Source organism: Protopterus annectens, chromosome 2.part2 (assembly GCF_019279795.1).
Source record: "Protopterus annectens isolate FY-2018-M chromosome 2.part2, PAN1.0, whole genome shotgun sequence".
Classification (NCBI taxonomy): domain Eukaryota; kingdom Metazoa; phylum Chordata; order Ceratodontiformes; family Protopteridae; genus Protopterus; species Protopterus annectens.
The window spans coordinates 540461389-540484926 of record NC_056730.1 but is presented as its reverse complement, the minus strand read 5'-3'; the positions used below and the strand labels follow the sequence as shown (position 1 = coordinate 540484926).

Below are 23538 nucleotides of genomic sequence, written 5' to 3'. Positions count from 1 at the left end.
TATTATAGAAGTAACTATCCAGGTTTTATGAAGAGAAATATTGCCAGTGGACAGTATACTTAAGCCTCCAGGTTAACGACACATGATTGAAATTTTTGAGTAAAGTCTCAGTAATAACCCAGATACTTATTGAAAGAAGTTACAATGTTGAAATGTTGAATAATATTAGTGCACAAATTATTCAAGATAAAAATACTAAATTTATCCTGATACTCTTTAAAAGATTTTTTTAAAATAAAGGCTAAAAGTGAAGATGGTAAAACAATGGGTTATACAAATTTTTTTAGTTTAGTCACATCAGTATATAGTCCATCCACTAGAGAAGATCTATTCAAGAACTGGAGCATTACTAAGGGGAATTCTGAAATGGTTTCTATAATGGGTGATTGACCAAGATTTAGTTATAAAAAAACTTTAAATCCTAAAACTCTTTTTCTACAGGATACTAGCAAAGTGGATTTATCTTTGATTACCAAAGACAACCGTACATTTAAATGTGTTTTTTGTCATTATTATCATTTTCAACAGGAAACTACTTTTATTTATTTACAGCACACAAATTAGATTATTTATGTGCCAACTCAGTAAGACTGTAGTTTACATTGCTCAGTGTATAGAGTGCATGTGTTTTAGATAGCTGGCTAATAAAGAAGCTAAGAAATCAATTGCAATAGCAAAAAATACGGCATTGGAGTCACTCTAGCAGCTCCTGGGAAGTGATTCAGTAGGTGGCACAAAAAAACTATACCAGATGCAAAGGAAAATCAGAAGGTTAAGAAGATAGACACACTTCATAAGGGATGCTATCAACGAACTGCTCACCAGTCCATAGAACATCAAAGGCAGACAGAAGGAGTACTTTCAGAAATGTCTGAATAAAGAAAACCCCACAAAGCTGTACTGCCCCAGGCACAGACTACTATGAGGGAAGAAAAGGAGCCCACCTTAGAAGAAGTAAGAACAGCACTAAGGAAAATAAAGTCAGGGAAAGCAGCAGGTTCAGATGAGGTCACAGCAGACACTGGGTGAGATATGGGAGAAATGGCTCCTGAGGGTACTCATAACGGTGTGGAGAGAAAGATGTATCCCAGATGACTGGAGAATAAGCATATTCATGCCAGTGTACAAGAACAATGGCGTCATTCATAACTGAGCAGTACAGAGGTATCTAACTCTAGTCACATTGGATGAAAGTTCTGGAAAGGATGACTGACAAACGGATATGCAGTGTAGCAGAAAGTAAGATGGGAGATGAGCAGATCGGATTCAGATCAGGATGCAGCAAAACTGATCTGATGTTTGCAGTGAGACAGATAGTTGAGAAAAAACTACAGATGAGGAAAGAGTCCAAATGGGCATGCCTAGATTTGGAGAAAACATATGACAAGGTCCTAAGAAAGCTGATTTGGGCAGTACTGTGGTGATTTGAAGTCCCAGAAACATTGGTAGAATTAATGCAGGATATGTATAAGGACCCAATGACTCAAGTATGAACAGTGTTTGGTCTCACAGAGGGGTTCCCAGTGGGAGTGGGTCAAAGATAAAATCAAAAAGGCTGCAGCCAGCTGTCATAGAGTGTTAGGTGTAGTGTATGACAGAATAATGTTAAAGAAGGTAAAAAGTAAGGTGTACAAAACAGTGGTGTGACCAGTACTATTCTATAGTACAGAAACCTGGCCAGTAAAGGAAGAGCAGTTGAGGAAGCTAGAGGTGATGGAAATGAAGCGCCTGAGGCAGGTGATAGGGTGCTCACTGTGGGAAAGATGAAGAAATGACATATGAGCAGAAGCCAAAGTAGCTCCAACTGCAGAAAAGATCAAAGAAAACATACTGCAATGGTTCAGGTACATGTGTGGAGAAGCAGAAGACAATCTAGTGAAATAGGTCTGGGCCAGGCAGGAAGAATGTAATGAAGGTGTCCAGCAAAGAGGTGGATGGATGGTGTGACAGAAAATCTGCGGCAGTCAGGCATGAGTGTTGATGAAGGCAGGATTATGGCATTGAATCAAGAGAGATGGTGACAGCTGACATGATACCCCAACCCCATGCAGAAAATGGGAAAAATGGGATGGATGATGATAATGATAATGATAATTAGCACTTAACCCAATTCTTTTAGCTAAATGCACTTTGCTGGCCACCGTCCAGCTCAAAAGTAGCTCCACATAAGAAACTGTATGCATCCTGATGACTGATTTACTTTACTAATTTTATTTATGTTTTATTTTATTTTTTTTACTTCTTTAAGTGTGAGGTCATAAACAAACAACAGCAGCATGTCACTATAAAGTACACAACTAAACTGCTAGTTTTCCTGGACTACTGCCAACTTTAGAGACCTGGTGTACCTACCAGGCTTAAACAGTTGATTGAAGACTTTACTATTCAATATGTTTCATTTACAAATAAATAGCATGGATACTACATGTTTGTGCTTTGTATTGCTGGAAAAAAAAGAATCACCTAATAAAGTGGCAAACCTATGCACATAACACCAACCATCATAGTCAAAAGAGTTGCCCACTCATATGCAGCATTATAAGGTAGCATAAAGCAACTATAAACTTAAAATATTGTAGGGCAGAAATTCACAAAAAAATTTACTACAAATGGGGACAACTGCACACAGTACAATACATATTTAAAATGCATTTTTTTAATCAAGACAAAGTTGAAATTCACTGCTATGTAGAACAAAAGAGAGTGTAGGAAGCAGATATAGCTGGAACAAAATATTAGACAAGTTTCACTACAAAAAAGCTAAACAGAACTACAAGTAAATGTATATGTCATTTAATTAGTTCAGAGCTAATATGCACACGTTGGTGCTACACTTTAAGCGCAAAAATTACTAAGTATATACTGTAAGAAATCAGTAAAAAAACTACTTTTGTAACTCTTTATTTGATTTTAACAAGTCCATCAAAATTTAAAACAGTGTATAACAAGATAAACAATAACTATTTACAAAATACAATAACAAGAATATTTATATATTCTTAACCATTAGTACTTCTAGAGTAAATCATTGAGCTTTTGCTAAGATATGTACTGGGTTATGTTTAAAGTTCTCATTCTTATAGTTGACAACTCAATTTTACAGACAGTCTTAGCTAGACACACAAATTTACCAAAGGCTAATTTAGTTTTACATTTCCATTTTTTTGTTATAACCTTTCTTGTAATAATAAGTATTGCCCAAAGAAGAGGTATTTTGAGAAATAGGTACAGCTGCTGGAATTTGGGCATTAAACAGTATCAATAAGTCAGTAATAATGCAATTGCCTGATCACAAAGTTTGAGAAATGTTTCTAAAATCACTCCAAAATGAAGTCACTAACTTACAATCCATTATCATGTGTAACCAATCAGCATTAAGAGCTTCATTACACCTCCAACATTTCATTTTTCCTGTTTTATATATTTACGTAAATTTATGAGGTGTAAGAAAGACTCTATGCAGAAATTTTCATGCATAGATTTTCCAATAAAGTGAGACCGTTGACTTTCCTGTAGATTTTAAGAATAACTTTTTATTTAGTTCTGAAAATGATTCATTGTTAATTTTTGTTGAGAAGTTCCAGATTGTCATAGCTGGGGTCATAAATTCAGTTTGAATAATCTTGAATGTAATTGATAAATATGAATACCCCTTGGGTGGCCCACTATTAACATAGAGGATAGATCCAAGATTTTTTAATGGGTTTAGTTTGGAGATCTAGGGCTATTTTGATTTTAACCTGAATATATTTTTTACAGGTAGGTATATCTAAGCAGCCTCCTTGCTCTGTGCTATATCTTGCTATTAAATATCCAACAGAATATATTTTGTTTCAATTAAGAAATTGATGCCAAAATATTAGGTTACTATTTCTTGAAAGCTGCCATTGTGTTTACATTAAAAGATACTAAGTCCATTAGTGAAAACAATGGGGAATAATAGGATTAGTAATTCCTTGACTAAGTAATATAAATTTATATGCCTTTTAAAGATTGAAAGGATTTGATTAATAAAAGGCATAAAAGTAAATTGGTATCTTTCATACAGAACAAACTTTTTTAGAGCCCAGTAGAATATAATGATACTCAATTTCATATAAGAATCTATGATAAGTTTGTTGTTATCAGTTAATATTTTCTCATGTAAAGATTTCCAACAAGAAAAATCTAACCACAATAATATTATTTTAATAATTACAGCATTAGAATACAGCTCAATGTTTGGAATCCCAATGCCACCTTCCTCCCAACCTTTGATATGCCAGTCTAAAGATATTCTTGATTTTTTTATGGTACCATAAGAATTTAAGGTGGAATTTATTTTTCTTTTTTTTTTTGGGGGGACACTAATGATTGACTATAGTATAAGATTTTTGGTAAAATTATCATTTTAATCAGGGTGAGTCTATCTTACCTTGTAAAGAATAGCTTATTCCAATTGCCTGTTAACTTTATGATTTCCTCCGTTAAGTTTTATAGTTTATAAATATGGAATCTTTGTTCTTAGATTCAACAGTGATACTTAAATATTTAATTTTTACCAGTTAACACTTTGACGTGATTTTAAAAAAAAAGTGGTTACTTTTTTGTTTATAAGCAATGAGTTTCATTATGATTAAATTTTAAACCTGAAACCTTTTCAAAGTAATCCAAGGCTTTAAATATATGATCTAACGAGTGTTCTATGTCACTACATGTCAACAGTATTTTATCAGCAAAAAGCTGGATTTCTGATGAAAAAGTCTTCGTTTACTTTGAAGCCTTTAATATTTATGCCAGATCTTATATAGTTAGCTAGTGGTTCTATAGTTAGAGCAAATAATAAAGGGAAAAGGGTCATCCTTGTTTCGTACCTTTTGCTATATTAAAGGATCTAGATAGAAGGAACCTATCTTGACAAAAGATACTGAATTTCTATAAAGTGTTTTAATTAATGTTGTAAAAATAGAGGAACTGTTATATTCATTTAACATTTTAAATAAATAAAGCCAGTTCACTGAATCAAAAATTTTATTAATATCTAGACTTATTATTGATAGTTTCTTTTTTATTTGCTATATCAATTAGTGAAAAATTCTTATAATAATGTCTTGTACTCTTCTGTTTATTATAATGCCAGCTTGATCTTCATTTATTAATCCTGGGAGTATATGGTTTAGGCTTTTTGCTAGTATAGACATGAAAATGTTGCAGTCTACATTCAAAAGTGACATAAGCTGATAAGAAGCACATGATACAGGATCTTTATCTGATTTTTTTTAAAAATAGGTGAAATTAAAGAGCATCTCCAAGGGGGGGGGGTATTAGCAGAGCTTTTGACTTCTTCAAAGATGTTCAATAAGGTTTTTAAAATATTGTCAGATAGCAATTTATACAATTCTGGAATTATACCATCTAATCCTGGATCCCTTTTGCTTTGAGACTTTTAATTTGGTTTTAATTCTTTAAAAGAAAAAAGACTTATCAATTTTACTTTTCCTTCAAAAAATTATCAGTTGCTTCATTATTTTCTAAGTCTGTTTCCATTTTATTACTTTTTTCATAATATTTACTAAACATTGTAATTTGTTATTTAGATTTGTAATTTTGATGTTTTTTCCCCTCTTTGCTTACAATATCTTTAATAGCAGCCACGGTGGTACGGCAGTAGCGTTGTTACCTCACAGCAAAAGGTTCTCCTGTTTGATTCTCGGCTTGGCTTGGGAGTGCCTTCTGTGTGGAGTCTGCATGTCCTCCCCGCAGTTGGGTAGCGTTCGAAAGACATGCGTGCATAAATGGGCATGCCTTTGTTGAAGGTTGGGCGTCGAGCTGGCACCTCGGCGTTTCGTAAAAAACATCTACTACCAATCATTAGCTGACCGGAGTTCTGTTGTGGCGACCCCTTACCGGGAAAAAGTCAAAAGACAAACAACAACAACTTACAATATCTTTAATGTGATTTACTTTATACATATTTTTATCTAATGGCTATTCTACATAGATTCCTAGATTTATTGCATAAGACTGCAATTTTTTTTTTTCTAGATTGACTGAGATCTTATGTTGAAGTATTTCCTAATATTCCTGATTCAGCTTTTTTAACTGCATATTTTCTGCTTTGTCATCGAGCTTTACGTTAACTTTAATTTATCTATATTAGATTTCAGAGAAATCAAGTCCTTGTCCCATTCTTTCCTTTTACATATACACCAGTGTTTAACGTTACCAAATAAATAGGCTTTTAAGGTATCCCATAATATAGCATCTGTCACCTCCCTATTTTGCTGGGTAAACTATTTCAGATTTATTTAGGCTTTTCAGCATGGGAATACATGTTTTCCTTTTCGAGACAAGTAAAGAAGAAACGTTATTGTCAAATCTGATAAAGTTATTGTCTATTTTGATGGGTTATGCACAACAGACAGTTTTTAGAACAAAGTCTTTGTCGTGACTGGAAATTAATTTCACTATTATGGATCCTGAATTTGAAGTTTTCTTGTTTGAATATGTTGTTGATAGGGATCTGTGTGCCCTCTCTATGCCATATGATAGGGCTTCAGGAAGGTTTAAAGTTTTTGGAATCCAAGCAGTTAAAAAACTATATTTTCTCCCTCTTACTTCTCAGGCACTCCATATATTTTGATATTCTTTCTTGCCCTGGTTTCAAGATTGGAATCTGAGTATTTAAAAAGTTTACCATATTTTCTCCCTCTTGCTTCTTAGGCACTACATATATCCTGATATTGTTCCTTTTTGCCCTGTTTGCAAGATAATCTATCTTTTCCAGGAACTTGGTTGGTTCTAAAATTAATTCAGTGTTACTTTCCACTTCAGTCAACCATCTAAATCAGTGAGTGGGTCTTCCATGGCAGATATCTGAAGTTTTTGATATTTAACTACTTCATTTATTAATTCTATCTGCTTTTTACAGTCTTTTTTGATTGTGTCTGCCTTACAGTGTAACAGTAAGTCCTGAATATTTTTGATGACAGATTGTAGCTCCTTTTTCACAGTGACTTGTTGAAGTCTTGCATTAGAGTGACTCATTTTTATTTGATAATTCCAAACTGAAGTTTTGAAAGGAAACTTTTAAACACGACTTGATTTTATTTTCACCAGACAGTACCAATTAGTTTCCAATTCTTTATTTCACCTTTTTAGAAGTTTTTTTACTGAAATGAAAAATTAAATCCTGTCAAAGCAGAGCAAAAGTCTCGTGCTGTTAACTGCTAGCCATCTTGTTCACAATCCTCTCCAAAATGTACTTTTTTCTATGTTGGGATATATGATCTGTGTTATACTGCCTTATGCTACAAAATGAAAAGGCTCAACACAGTTGATAGGTACAAAATGCCAGTGATTCAATTCCTGCAATTCAATCCAGGAAACAAAGAACTAATTCAGTACTTGCAGTTTACTTTAATCCCTGCTAGTGTTGTGTTGTGTTTTGTTTTTCTTCCTTCCTTAACAAAGCACTTGACCTCTAAGGCACATGGTGTAGCATTCTTACACAAACAATCCATGCTAGTGATTTTTTTATAAATAACTGGAACCTTGAGAATCTATGCAGTGTTTGTTTATGATGCCAGTTGACAACAGTTTAATTCACAGATGCAGTCCTTGTAGTCAGCAAAAACAGGTGATAAATTATTTGGGTTACATTATTTTTTGATTTACATAGATAATATAAACAGCTCTACACCAATATTTTACAACTAAACTGGCATTAACAGCTTGTGTGTGTGTGTGTGTGTGTGTGTGTGTGTGTGTGTGTGTGTGTGTGTGTGTGTGTGTGTGTGTGTGTGTGTGTGTGTGTCTATGTGTGTGTGTGTGTGTGTGTGTGTGCGCGCACATGTGTATATATATATATATATATATATATATATATATATATATAAATACAATGCTCCTAATTTTTATACCATTAGTGAATGTCCAATGTTCTCATATATGTAATTTACTATCTTTGCTGTATTAATTAAATTCACATTCCAAAAGATGAAATAAGTACTTTAAATGACTTACGTAGGTGCTAGAAATAGCGCTGAGCCAACATTTTATTATTTAATGTTATTCTGTGCAGTTATCCTATACTGACTATGTGAGTGTGTATGTGTAATTGTGTGTATGTGTTAGCGTGCAGGCATGTGTGAGTACGTCAGTGTGTTTGCATGTGTGCATGTGAGTGCCTACATGTTTGTGTACATGCACACACATACAGTGTTCAATCTAATTGTTTTATACTTTGAGTGGCTGACCATGGGTCTTGTAGAACACATGCCTCCAAAATTAATGTGTAAAACTAAATAAAAAATGTTAACTGATAACATCTATTGTGGTTTGTAGAACCTCTCTCACATCCATAATAGGAGTAGAAAGTGACTATTGTATTGCATATTGCTGGGTGCTGAACAAAACATACACTTTTTTATTTTAAAGTTTGAATGTTAAGCAAAATGTTTTATACTTCAGTCATGAAGAAAGAACTGCATTTATTAAAATGCAGTATGAGGGAAGATGTGTACATGTACTGAAAATGAACTACCTTTGGCCACTGTTATTTTTACTTCACAAAAATGTAGAAAATATAGTTGTAAAACTGCAATGCTAAACAACGAATGTAACTACATAGCCTCACATGGTAAGTCATATCTAACTTGTCTGACCAGAAAATGCCTGTGAAAAATAAAGAGTTTGAACTTCACTTAATGCCACATGAATATGGCAAGCCTGTACTTTTTGTTGCATTGCACAATCTTGACCTTCCTTAATGACTAAAATTGCTGTGCAAATGTTTCTTTTTTTTTTTAATATTTCTCTCTGTCTCCACAGCAGACCATCAGCTGCCCATGACTCCACTCCTCAGTCTCTGGATTGCTATTTACCCAAACCTAATCGATACGATAAGAGCTGTCTTTGTTTTAAGTCTAGAATCACATTAGCAATATGAATGAAACAATGACAGTATCCTGCCACATCAACAGATGTGTTCCCAATCCTTTATGCAGTGAGAACTGTACTTCTAACGGTTATTACCGTCTGACAGTGACATCGCCAACCAAAGCACACTTGCCTCCACTCCAGGATAGGTGCACTCTGAACATCTGAAAAGTGTGCTCTGCAGTATCCCCTTACAGTATTTAGTGAAGTACTAATGAGTATATTATTTGACCAACAGCACTTAGCTTTTAACTCCTGTCTCATGCTGTAAAATGCAATTCTTAGGACCTTCATTTAAAACACATAGTATCAGAAAATGACTGACTGAATGAATGAATAAAGGAGGCAAATGGGCAGCCACACATCCAACATGCCTGGAAAGCTTGATGAGCACATGTGGCTTTGTGCACTTCCCTTTTTACTAGGAGCAGTGCATACAGGGACATATAAAATTTAGTTATTTATTGCATGCATTTCTTTACTAGGATAGTCCAAATGGGCAGAAAGCTATTCTTTTGTCTTCTGAGGCCCAGGGAGAAAAGGTCGGGAAAAATACATTACATAAAGAACATAGTAAACAAAGGTATGCAAGTAATCAACAGATATACAAGATTTAAACACAGCATTATTAATTAATAGCAGCATTATATAAAGAGCTATGAAACATATTTGGAAATAAACTTAGTAGAAGGACTGAAAAGGAGGAAATGAAGGTCCATTAGCCTGACGAGTCTGATATGCAAAGCTACTGAACGCATCATCATGGACCTAATAAACAAGGATATAGGGAATCGCCAAACTTTGGATCCTACACAGTTTGGTTTTGTGAAGGTTAGATCATGCCTGCTCAACTTGGTTGACTTCTTTGAGTCAGTCACCAGAGCTGTGGATGAAGGTAAGTGGTTCATACAGCCTACCTGGATCTGGCCAAGGCCTTTGATACCATTCCCCACTCAGGAATCATAAAAAAAAACTTACTAAGCTAAACATCAACCCCTACATCACTAACTGGGTTGCAAATTGGCTCACAGATAGAATCCACAGTGTGAAAGTAGCTGACTCCAAGTCAAACTGCCGACCAGTCACGAGTGGAGTCCTGTTTGGTATTTACTTTTCTGAAATCCAGGCCAACACGAAGGGTCTCTGGCTGACAAAGTTCGCAGATGATTGCAAGTTGGGAGCTATTATTAACTCCCCAAGTGATGTTGACATCCTACAGAAAGGTCTCAATGAGACCAACGACTGCTGTCAGAACCATGACCTTAAGCTCAATGCCAAAAAAATGTGTCTTTATCCCCTTTGGGGAAAAACCCGGTTCCCTTGAATTACCACATTGATGGTAGTCCACTGAACACAGAAGGGGTTACAAGAGATCTGGGAACACAGGTTGACAGCAACCTCTCTTTTGACCACCACATTGCCACTGTGGTCAGAAAGTCCTATGTGGCACAGATCATTACTAAGGGTTTTACATCCAGGAAGAAAGAGGTCATTGTCTCCCTCTACTCTTCCCTCATTAGGCCAATCATCGAGTACAACGCCCCATTTGGCATGTACCTCACTAGACACCTGAGACAACTGGAGAGGCCGCAAAAGTACTTCACAAAGAGGATCCTAGGCCTTAAACACTTGTCCTATATGGACAGACTCAAAAAACTCCAACTATTCTCTGTCTCATATCGCCTACTTAGAGGTGATCTCTGCTTGACTTACAAAGCCATGTCTGACCCAGCTCTGTTAGAAATGCTACATCTAAAGAAATCCCAATCCCTCTGCACCACATGCTCCAGAGACCTCAACCTCATTATCATAATAAACAGAACATGCTGGAGGGACAGGTTCATAACCCAGAGACTGTCCATACTATGGAATAGGCTTCCCGTACATGTCAAGCAGAGCACCTCACTGGTCCTCTTCAAGAAAAATCTTGATGAGTGGATGGGAAATAGAAAATTCACTCCGGGGATCACTCCAGTGGCTCTACTCAACAGAAGCACTAGGAACTAAGGTTGGGTGGCATGATGCCAGGGTAATCCTATGGGCTAGGCTTGTAAAGGCTCCAGGGCCATTAGCCTAGTACACATCTCTGACCCTATGAACCTAAAAGGTGAGACAGCATGTTTAGGATAGGTAAAAGGAAGAACAGGGAGAGGCAGAGAACAAAGAAGAGAATTTGGACCAATAACTGATGGTAGAGTGGTTGGAAAGAATAGCAGAAAGTAAGGGGAGCACATTTATCACCCAGGATTTGTTCAAGTACAGATCCAGGTATCATTTAGGTATTCTCTTGTTTGTGCTTCAAAATAATTGGTGTTTACTGTTTTTCTTAAAGTAAAAGGAAGGGAGCTCCAAATTTTGGACAGGAAGGAGTAGAATATATAGTCACCAGCAGAGTTGTTAACTTTCGTAGCAGCTTAATAACACTTTCTCTTTGTATCTCAGCTGTCTACTTGGGTTATAAAGCTGAAGAGTATTTTTTCAAACTAGGGCATTTGTCTGGGTAACAGATGAGTTTGTGGGAAGTGACTAGATGGGAGAGTGTAAGGGCAAATTGTGATGTGTCCGATCATGATGACTGACAGCAAATTTTTTAACCTTATTATAGCACTGTTCCAAGAGTAAGAGGTGAATGAATTGAAGGTTAATCAAGACAGCAGTAGCTTAACGTAATGAAGGGATGAGAAGGGATTGAGCAATATTTTTTCTGACATTTTATGTGAAGTGTTTGACTCCACAGAATGCATCTAGCTTTTAGTTTCGTGGGTTTTTTTACTGCTTATTTCATGTGATAATCACATGTTAAGCTTTCTTCAATATTGACTCCTAGAAGCTTAATTTGAGTTACTAGTTCTATGCTTGTGTTGTTAGAGGAAGTGATTTGGAAATTATTTTTGTAGTCAATTGAATGCTTTGGGGGTAAATAATAATAAACATTCTGTCTTTTTAGGATTAAAGAGCAGCTGTGTATCAACAGACAGACCTCTATGCTGGAGAAAGATATTCGGGAGAGTTGATTTAATTTATCAATCCTTCTAGAAGAAAAGATGGCTGTTGAATCATCTGTGTACTGTATGATAGTAGTTTCCTTGAGATCATTAATGAATATTTTGAACAACAGGGTACCTAAAACAGATTATTTAGAGACACCTACTACAACAGGAAGGAAACAGGAGATGTCATTTTTCCATTTTACTGCTTGTTGCCTATTTGAGAGGTAGCTGGGGGACCCAGACAGCGATGTTAATGTATTTCTAGGCAAGCTAGTCTTTAAAGCAATTTCTAGTGGGATACTACTTTGAAAGCTTTGGGTAAATCTAGAAAAAGTGCTGAGACTAAGGTCGAAGAGTTTTGATATTTGTTAACAAGTTACAGAACTAAGGAGGAGCTGTACATGTACTATGAAAAGGATGGAAACCATGTTGTGTAGGGAAAATGAGGCATTTGTCAGTGAAAAAGCTGAGAATTTGAGTCTGGATACAATTCCCCAGAATTTTTGAAAGTGGAGACAGTATGGCTATAGGCCTGAAGTTCGAAAGCTCATTTGAGTTTCCACCTTTATGGAGAGGAAGAATGTAGCACCTTTTCAATAGCATTGGGACACAGCTGTCAGTGATGGAGTGGATGATCAAGATAGCGATAGGAGTGGCTAAGGCATAAGCAGCAACTTTTACATACTCAAGATGGTATGTTATCAGGAGCAAGGGTGGTAGTTTTTAAGTTAGTAACAGTTCTTTGATCACAGCAATTCAGACTGGATTGAGTACAAGTGTTTGGACAGGCTAACAAGGAAAGAGAAGAACCTGTATCGGCCTGTGCTGAGAGTTTAATAAGACAAATTACTGTTTGACATGGGTACTGAATTCACTGGTTATGCTGTCAGTTTGGTTAGATGAACTAGGTGTAGGTTGTATTGGTGTACCGGGTTTTAATAGCTGGCTGATTGTAGTCCAAAAGCTTTTAGGGCTGTTACAATTTGCTGCTTGTATATTAATACAGTAACTTTTTTCAATTGATTTTGATTTGATTTTTGGTGGAGTTTCTGAGAAATTTATAGTATTGATGGGCAGGTGTGGTTTTAACTATCTTCCATTTCTTCCATATTTTGCCTCTCTTTTTCATGAGCAATTTAGTATTTTGTTTTTGAGAGACAGGGTGTTGGATTTGATTTAATTGCTTAGAATCTTACTGGGGAAGGTTCATTTAGTATGTTAAGAAAAATTAAATTGAGCAGAACTACAGCTTCATCAAGTGGAAGGGTTTGAGGAGGCCACCAGTTGACTTATTTTTGTGCTGTGATGAATTGGTCCTTACTAAAGAAGAACATGTTATGAGCATGGTTGTACTTAATGCTGACTTTGATTAGGTTTATGATGCCTTATTGTTATTGTGAGTTTGTGTGTAATCTCATTCTCTCTCTCTCTATATATATATATATATATATATAGAAATATATATATAATCATATATATATATATATATATATATATATATATATACACACACACACATCTATATATATATATATATATATATATATATATATATATATATATATGTCCAAATGCCAGTGAACAGTGACATTTCAATTTCTAACAAATATCAATGTTTGACTTTTCATCAACGCAATACGATTACACTATATACAGACATACATCAGCATTGAGTCAAGCGATGTATCTTTCAACATTTTAATGGTACACTATATATATATATATATATATATATATAGGTTTACCTTCAAAATGTCGATTGCGTTTCACCGTTTGCTCACATTGTCAAAATTATTACGGAAAATCCAAAATGTCGAATTGTCCAAATGCCAGTGAACAGTGACATTTCCAACGCTCCACAACTAAAAACAATTTCTAACATGGGTCAAGAAGAGGGTGAGATTTTATTGTTCATAATATCAATGTTTGACTTTTTCAGCATTCGGAGTCAACGATGTATCTTTCAACATTTTAATGGTACACTATATACAGACATACATATATATATATATATATATATATATATATATATATATATATATATATATATATATACATAAACTGAAGACTCAAACAATTGTGCATACAAAGCACTACTGAGTCTGAAGATGTCAAGCTTCTGGATGAAAAGTGGCACACTCCTTTCTGAAAATCTGCTATCTGGCTAGCATTCTGCATAACTATGCTTAAACAGATCTATATAAAGAAAGCATGAAACATGTAGTAATCAACAGAGTAATATAAAATAATTGATAGCAGTACAAACCCATTTTACTTTCTCTATCTTCCTTTCTTCAGCTTCAAGTATGACCTGTAGTCTTCTAGAATGAAAAAAATAATGCAAAATTAATATATGGAAACTGAAGCACAGCGTGATATAAAAGGTGCTCATGAGCATAAATTATGAAAAGAATATATTTCAATAACTTTGAGTGGCAAGAGTATTATACAGTGCACCCAGCCATTTCATTAGCTCTACATATCTGGTTTATAAAACAATTAAACCTACAATTAAGACAATCTACTGCATAAGTAATTAGACCTACAGTTCAGAAAATTTGTGACAAGTCACAAAAATATACTATTTGCAAATTGCTATTTACTTCTTCTGGCATTGCTAGAAACAGCATTCAAAAGAAACATACTAGGACAATTTTTTTAATCTTCATTTTGGCCCTGCCCCATGTCTACTTTTACTTATGTATTGATTTCCCTCATAGGTCTGTTTGCTCCCTATATATCCCTATAGTCAAACTATGTTGTGAAGGACAAGCAACAGCTGGAGAACTCAGCTGCCATCCTTTGGGGAGGGGGCAGGAGGTGTTTTGGAAATTCCAACAACTCTACCCAGTTGGCAGACAAGCATGGTGCAATAAACATTCTGAGCTTCAGTGCAGGTATATGCTTCTGCACACGTGCATTGCTTTGTAACACTGCACGCATTCTTTGGTGGGCTCATGTCTCCATTACCTTTCTGCTGAGAAGTACACTTCTGAGCCTTCTGCCAGATACAGCTTCTGCAGCCAGGTGTGACAAACACTGCCTCCCAAAATGGATTGAGTCAGTGTAGGCCATCCGCCCTCACAATTTTTTTGCTGGTCTGCCCAGTATCTGAGCCAATAAGTGAATCCAAGTCATTTCAGCTACAGACAGGACTTCATCTCTCTGATCCACAGAGCTGGCACACATACACATTCTCTGCGCCTGAACAACTTACTTCATTACTTTTCAGTCAAAGAGTGGTATTCCTATTAAATAAAATAAAACAAAAAGTGAAGTAAATAACTATTACAAAATGGAAGAAATTAGCAGTCCAAACCTGTGTAAATATATGATAAATCACTTCTTGCACCTTAGGCCTGACTGTATAAATTAAAACACAATGTTTGCACAAGATAGTTTTTTTCTTTTTTTATAGGAAGGGTGCAGCATAAACTGAACCTTCCTCAATGTCAATATAATATCCGAATGATGACCTTCAAAAGCAGCCAAAAATAATCAGCACAATAAGTTTACTAATGCAGACAGTTAACATACAAGATCTTTAATAGACTACTGCATCACTTAATACATACAGGACTATATGAACTGCCCCTAGCTTTCCGTGTACCTCTAAACCAGTAAAGCTGAATGAAAAAAAAAAAAACAACTTCTTTAGGCTTCTCAAGGAGACTAGTGTTTCCCAAAATCTACTGTCATTGTGTTGCATAAGAAACTCATCTGATTCTATTTTGCCATATCTTAATGGATAAAACAAGCAAAGTCACCATCTCTACCCCCCCAAAAATCAAATAACCTCCATCCCTCATGACACAGAAAACAAACATCCGGGACTCCATTTAGGTGGCTGCACCTTTTTATTTCCCCATTTCCTTCTGTGTACTACATTACTTTATTACTCAGGAACTCCTAATCATTTATATACAGGATCAACACTGCCTTCGTATAAGAGGACAGCAGATGGTGTAGGGGGATAACTCCCTAACTAAAACTCAGACAACCTGAGCTTGAACACTCACTTGGGTGCCTACAGGACCTGACAGTGGAGGATCGGGGGAAAGCATCCATTGTTGGCTCATCCACTCTGGGGGAAAAGGCGACTTTGGATTGCCACATAACTGGCATCTAGCAGGAGAATTAGATGTTCATCCCATACAGCTTGAGCCCCTTGTGCTGCCATATGTAAATCAAACAAGGCAATGGGAGTTCTACATGTGGCTGTATGCTTTCGAGAAGTCAACATGTGCTGGTATGCTTCTGGGAATTCAACATATGGTCATATGTTTCAGGGAATTCGACATGCGGTGGTATGCTTCTGGGAATTCAACATGTGGTCATATGTTTCAGGGAATTCGACATGCGGTGGTATGCTTCTGGGAATTCAACATGTGGTCATATGTTTCAGGGAATTCGACATGCGGTGGTATGCTTCTGGGAATTCAACATGTGGTCATATGTTTCAGGGAATTCGACATGCGATGGTATGCTTCTGGGAATTCAACATGTGGTCATATGTTTCAGGGAATTCGACATGCAGTGGTATGCTTCTGGGAATTCAACATGTGGTCATATGTTTCAGGGAATTCGACATGTGATGGTATGCTTCTGGGAATTCAACATGTGGTCATATGTTTCAGGGAATTCGACATACGATGGTATGCTTCTGGGAATTCAACATGTGGTCATATGTTTCAGGGAATTCGACATGCGATGGTATGCTTCTGGGAATTCAACATGTGGTCATATGTTTCAGGGAATTCCACATGCGATGGTATGCTTCTGGGAATTCAACATGTGGTCATATGTTTCAGGGAATTCGACATACGGTGGTATGCTTCTGGGAATTCAACATGTGGTCATATGTTTCAGGGAATTCGACATGTGAGGGAATGCATCTATGAATTCAACATGTGGAGGTATGCTTCTCCTTAGAGGGCAGCTGTAGTGGAGTTTAAAAGAAAAGACACAAGGAAGAGAAGGTAGACCACCCCACAGGACCACCAAGCGGGCCTATTCTCAGCCACTTGTCTTGCCTCGGAGCAGATGAGCTCATTGGGATTCCTAGGCAGGACAAATATGCTGTAGGACTCTCCCCTCCCCCAAGGGATTCCTGGCTGTGGCTACTAAGGAGCAAATGGTTGGTTGCAGGTATAGGAGTCATAGGGCTTATTCTGGTTGGAGGTACAGGAGAAATTGGGCTTAAGGGTGGGTAGGGAAGGACAAACAACTGCTTTCTATCATCTTCTGAAATTTGACTGAGGTCAATATTGTCAGTCTGTGTTTCCCATGACTGCTTTGTAAATTGGATATTACTGGCCAGTGACATGAACACGTACCAAATAAAACAAAATAAAAGACAATGCAGTCTTCCTGTAAGACATATTGAAGCTGTACTGCATGGTAAGATCACAGACAAAGGGCTTTGTGATAGAAATACCGCTATTATTAGCTGACACATACTGAAAGAAGTGAAACACAAACACTGCAGGATAAAGGAATGATTCTGGATTGAGGGAGAGAAGCAAAAACTTGGGAACTCAACTGTTATCACATGTATCAGCCATCTCTCATAAGTCTTCTGACAAACACTTTAAAATTGTGTATCTTTCTTGTTCAGCTGCTGCAGAATGTAGAGTTAACACACTTTTAATTTGGCAAGAGAAACAGATTCGCTGTATAAACTGCCAAAGAAGATTCTTTACACCAAAAAAGACAAATTGTGAACTGTCTAAGTACATTCTTTGTACAATCTTCTTCTGACAATCCTAAGCAAAAGACAGGAAGACGAACAAAATAGTCAAAAGTAAACTCCACATTTAACAGCATCTCTTTTTGAATTTATGTAAAAGGTGCCCCTCTCTTTATATTGCTTCAAATATAAGTATGATGTTTCTGAAGAAGGGCAAACAATGAATGATTTTGCTTTATTTCATCTGATTTCTTTGATAAAAGATTTTTTTGTGCTAAGCATCTTTCTTTAAACTCTGCCATTGTAGACTATGTTTTTGAAATTTGTATATCATTTTCCACTCTGTTTTGACTCATGGGTATGTGTGATTGTGGTACACTATTCAGTACACTGGGCAAGACATACATCTTGGGATAACCCTTTTCACAGGGACATGTCATTTCATATGTCACAACAGGAGCACTACTAAATGTCCCACATCAGCCACTGTTCTTCTCTCACAGTCTCACACAGTCACATTTACAGTAGTTTTATGTTAAATGGTGTTCTGTAATTAAACAATAAGTCCTGTATAGGGACAATCAGACATTTTTCCACAGACCACAATAATTTTGCGTGGAAAACATTCCAGAATTTCACCAGAAGTTGCTTATAATGTCCTGATGTTGAATTTACACTTGACAAGCACAATAAGGCTGACAGACATACTCCCTTATCAACGAGACTCTAGATCATAAGGTGCAAACAAACAGCAGACAGCAACAGAAAAGGTCCAAGTCTAAAGGAGCGGCATGAAAGGCATAGTGCAGTCTGGAAAAAAAAACAGATTGTTGTTTCTCAGCACAGAATGCTTGCCACTTTGCAAGAGATGAGCCTTGGAAAATTTACATTCAAAAGGATATAAATCAGTATTAGGATTTGAAAGTTGCACAGACTGCATTCAAAAAGCTACCTGGAAGAGAGGCAACCAACATACACCAAAAAAAAAAAAAACTGCTTCATCTCCACTCCTGTACCAGCATGGATAGGAAGTACACAAATATCACTTAACAGAATGACTTACTATGTCTTCTTTCGCATAAACAGATAAGTACCAATCAGATTACTTAATATACAAGGAAGCCTTCTGCAGTGTGTTGCTTTTGTGATTTCCTATTCAGCAATCACAGCTCAGAACATTTCAGAATTTTCACCAACTCCTGTATGCAGTGGTGTACACTTCAAGCTTCCATGTTGTAATGTCAAACTGGAAAAGCACAGACAGCCGCTGCACTCCTGTTTTACTCCCCTGCAGTAAGCACAACACAAAACACAGACAGGGAAAATCAGAGAGATCAGTAGTCCATTCAGACTCAGGTGATGGCAGGAGGGTCACTTTCATGGTTAATACATATCCAGCCCATTACATCTGACTTTTGCAGTGGATGTTCCTCACAGATTAACTGATATGCGAGTATGTATCCATTATATATTACTTCACAGGCTTCCTGCAGGTGCAACTAATTAGATGAATTTCTGGCAGTAAAAATGTTAAACTACTGTCACAACAATAGCAGATAATATAATATTCTTACAGCACTGATCATGCCCCTAGTTCCATAAGACACTACTGAGATATCAATAAACAAGCAGAGGAAAAAACGTTTGGTTTAATGCATATTTTGACCTCATTTCAGACCTATTTGTATAAGTTTAGTCATAAGCTAATATTAAAAGCAGCTAGCATTCACCTGCTGCATAACAGAATTTGTTATACTTTTTCTGGTATACATATCTTTGTTGCTTGAATTAAACATCTTTTTTAGCTAGAAACAAAATAAACTGATCTTACTCTTATTGATAAAAATGAGAAAGTTCAGATCTCAATTTTATTTTGAAAACAGCTGAAATACTCTCAGTCTTTCTCTCTAGAAGCTTCTAGCCCTTCTGCAGGGATTAGAGTCAAAGAATCTCAGACCTTGTTACTGGGATACATGTGTGGCAGTTACAGCAACAAATTAAGGCTCTGAGCTGCTAATGACCTGCTTCTTGTAGTCAAGGTTACAAGGTCTGAGTCCATCCACTTCCATTTGCCTACCATGTGACTCTGAGCAAGGCACTTAAGCAGGCAGTGCTTCCAGATTGTCTGAAAAGGGACACCTGTGACCAGTGGGCTTATCCAGTTAACAAATGCAGGACAAATTAATAAATTAAATATACCTTGGTTACAGCACTCTTTATAATTGTACTTCTCCTTGGGTAAGCAGTAAGGAAATCAGTTTTGCAGTTCAATGTCCATTTTCTCTGGAAGGGGACCTGACAAACAGAAAGGAATCTCCTTTTGACTGTTTATTTTTTCTTCTTCTCTCTCTGGAATACCATTACTTCTTTTTCTGTGATAGGACCTCTCTATTTTCAATGGAAAATATCCCCAATGAGGATCATTAGGTTTTCTACCTCCTTTATTTGTCAGAATTGCCTGTTTTGCTGCATGCAGCACAGTGTTTGTTTTTCTTGTTCACTAGTGATAATTGCGTAGTATGAGCAGGACAGGCAAGCATAGCTCTAATAATGTTCAAGACCCAAGCAGGAGAAGCATTCTTCAGAGGCAGGTGAACATGAAGACTTCCTTTCAGAAGCTACTTAACCAGCTAGTGAAAGGCCATAGTTCTGACTTACATAGGGTCATGATGTGCAGAGATACCACAGGCACACAATTTCACAGTGGAATAATTGAGAGCTAAGTCATACTTAGTACATCAGCTATCTTTAAGACCACTCTCAGTGACTGGGTGGGTATTCATAAATTTGCCTCTGGGATATGCAGCATGGCTGCTCTTGACTAGGACAGCTAATACTTTTTTGTATCTTGTACATAACAATCATCTAGACTACATGCCTAATATATGCTTTAATGCCCACCACTACTACCAATATGTGATGGGCACCAATATGTGTCATCCCCACAATGGGCCAATAATAAAGCAGCCTGATCCTCACCAATGACACTGGAGAGGGACATGCACTTGAAATACAAACAGATACACTCAAGAGTTTCCAGATGCAGACCTCTCTGCATCAAGTAGAACTTCCCTTAAGAGCACACAGGGAACACATTCAGCCCAAGGTCTGGATGGCTCTGTATCTGTCATCCTCCATATCGCCAACAAGACTCCTCACTGGTACAGCTGTAGAGTTAGGTCCTCAACCGACTGTCCAAACCAAGTCCTCCAGCACCCTCTATGTAAATCCAGTGCTTCATGTCCCTGCCCCAAGTAGCTGACACACACACACACACACACACACACACACACACACACACACACACACACACACCTGGGAAAGGCTGGCACAGATTTATCTGCTGTGCCCCCTTCTGCCCAGAGTATAAGGTAGTTATCACTGCCACCAGACACTTCACAATCAGCTACTCCAAGACCTTAAACAAATGGTATCCAATTATACTGTGTAATATTAATACTAATACAAATGGTAGTAGTTCACCAAGACAGATAGGCCTTCTGGAGTGGCCCACACAGTGTCACCAAATAAATATAAGTACTCTCAAAGGTTAGATACTCTCTATGAGAACCAGCCACAATAAAAATGTTAAATATATCTAATAATAAACAATACACACATGAAATATTGAATATATATTTACAGTAAACCACAAAGTTCAGATCACAGAAAATATTGAAAAACAACACTGATGGATAGACTCATACAAATCAAGAAAAACAATCTCTAAACTAAGCTTCACTATATTCCTGACTGAATCTAAGAGAATTTACTGTTCCCTAATAACTTACTTGGGCAAGGCAGAATTCTGTGGGTGAGCAGTCTTTCCAGTCAGGCTTCCCAAACAGAGTACTCTATATCTGAGATTACTCCTTGTAAAATATAATACCCAAGATGACTTGCAGAATGACTTCATCTGGTCACCTGACTCTAGGTTTCCACAATATCTGCTTTTGAAGTTTGAGGCAGGACTTTAGCAGACTGCTACAATACACATTTAGAGCTTTTATGGCAGTGCCTAGGAGCCAGAAATACTTACAACACGCCCCTTTCTTTACAAAAGCTAACAGATAATGGCTGTTCCCAGATCTACCATTCCTGGCCCTACTCAGCACTGTGGGGTATTGTTCAATGATTTAACAGCTCATTTACATTTCCCTTACTTTTCATAAAATAAGCCAGCTGGTTAACCATTGCTGCACCAGTGTCCTCTATTAAAACACATACATTTAATTCAGATACCATACTACATGTACATTTCTCTTCATTTTAACAGGGTGCACTATTGATACATTTTAACACAATTAACACAAGCAGAGCTCACAAATACATTTTCAACACAAGCATCTGTACAAATCTGCCTGATATACAAATGACATATAATTATTTACAAAATTCCAGCTAGCTATGCTGGCACATGTCATATATCCACTGCCCTACTTCTGCCTGGCATGGCTGGCAGTACTGCCTATCATCACATATGCCTAAGAACTTACACACTTGTTAAGACATGTCAGAATCATCTACAAGTGAACTAACTAATAAAGCAGAGAATGTTGCTCCACCCAAACAGAAAACTTCACTCAGCAGATGCAAGGTCCTCTGGGACAAGGGAACATAAAGAAGCATCAAAAGCAAACCTCCTGCACGACAGCAATTGCATGGCTCATAACAGAAATGGAGAAAAACATCCAGTGAGCCAGCAAACTGTTGCCTGAAAGAAATTTATTCTGTAAATATAAAAAACATAAAAACATAAAGGTGGGGCAGTAGTTGTCTTAAATTGGTCCTATTATGATAATGAGGCCAAAAGACAACTTTCTGATAATAGATACTATTCTGAAATGGTGATTAATCCCACATTTAGGTTTAAAAAAACAGATTGATGACTTTTTGTCTAGTACAAGGAACGAAGGCATCATTACCACTGATGTTATGCATCAGCTCATGATCCAGGACTCAGCCAATCAATATATTTACTTTTTACCCAAAATACACAAGGACCCGGTGAATCCTCCAGGCAGGCCTATTGTTTCAGAGAAGGGTTACATCACCGAACCATTATCATTTATCTTACCAAACACCTTAAGCCTTTGTTATCCCTAGTATGATCACGGTTACAGGATACTACCAACTTTTTGCAAATCATTTCAGATACTCAGAACCAGACTGGTTCATGTGTACACTTGATGTAAGTGCCCTTTACACTAACATTCCTCATCAAGGAGGCCTGGAGGCCCTGGCCTATTGGCTGGAATTTGCCGGCTTATACCAGCCTGAATTCAATCAGTTTTTGGTTGGTCTTGCAGAACATGTCCTCACCAATAACGTCTTCTTTTATCAAGATATTTGTTATTGGCAAACAAAGGGTACAGCAATGGGAGCTTAGTTTGCCCCAATTTATGCTGATTTGTTTATGGCGTTTGTTAAAAAGCACATAATTTACAACAGCCACAACAACATTTATCTTGAATACATTGATATTTGGAGATGTTATTTGGACGACTACTGGATGGTATGGAATGGAGAGATCCATCAATTATCTGATTTTCTAATGTATCTCATTGACAATAAATGGGGCCTTCAGTTTACAGTGCATTATGATGTTAATACTATCACTTTTTTGGATGTACTGATCAACAGGCTACCAGATCATACATTGGGTACTGAGGTATTCAGAAAGTATCCTGAATACAATACCATCCTCCATGCTTCCAGCTTTCACCCACCACACATTGCTAGGAATATTCCTAAATCCCAATTCATCAGAATGAAGCGTATCTGTTCTGATGAATCTTCTTTTCAGGATCAGAGAAAAGATCTCACTAACAGGTTTAGATCCAGGGGGTACAAGATGGAGCATGTTCTGCAAGCCAGCAACTTGGTTGACACACTCAAGAGGGATGATTTGTTATGTTACAAGAAGCACAACACCACTGT

At 36.9% G+C, this 23538-nt stretch overlaps 1 protein-coding gene across 4 annotated transcripts in view; it reads right to left on the bottom strand.

The window, feature by feature from the left end:
• Positions 1–23538, bottom strand: part of LOC122795706 — a 1598363-nt gene that overhangs the window by 374156 nt on the left and 1200669 nt on the right. For all 4 annotated transcript variants that reach the window (XM_044064005.1, XM_044064007.1, XM_044064006.1 and 1 more), the window contains exon 8: positions 14176–14230. In XM_044064005.1, the coding sequence (XP_043919940.1) occupies positions 14176–14230 (55 nt within the window). The remainder of the gene's footprint in view (positions 1–14175; positions 14231–23538) is intronic.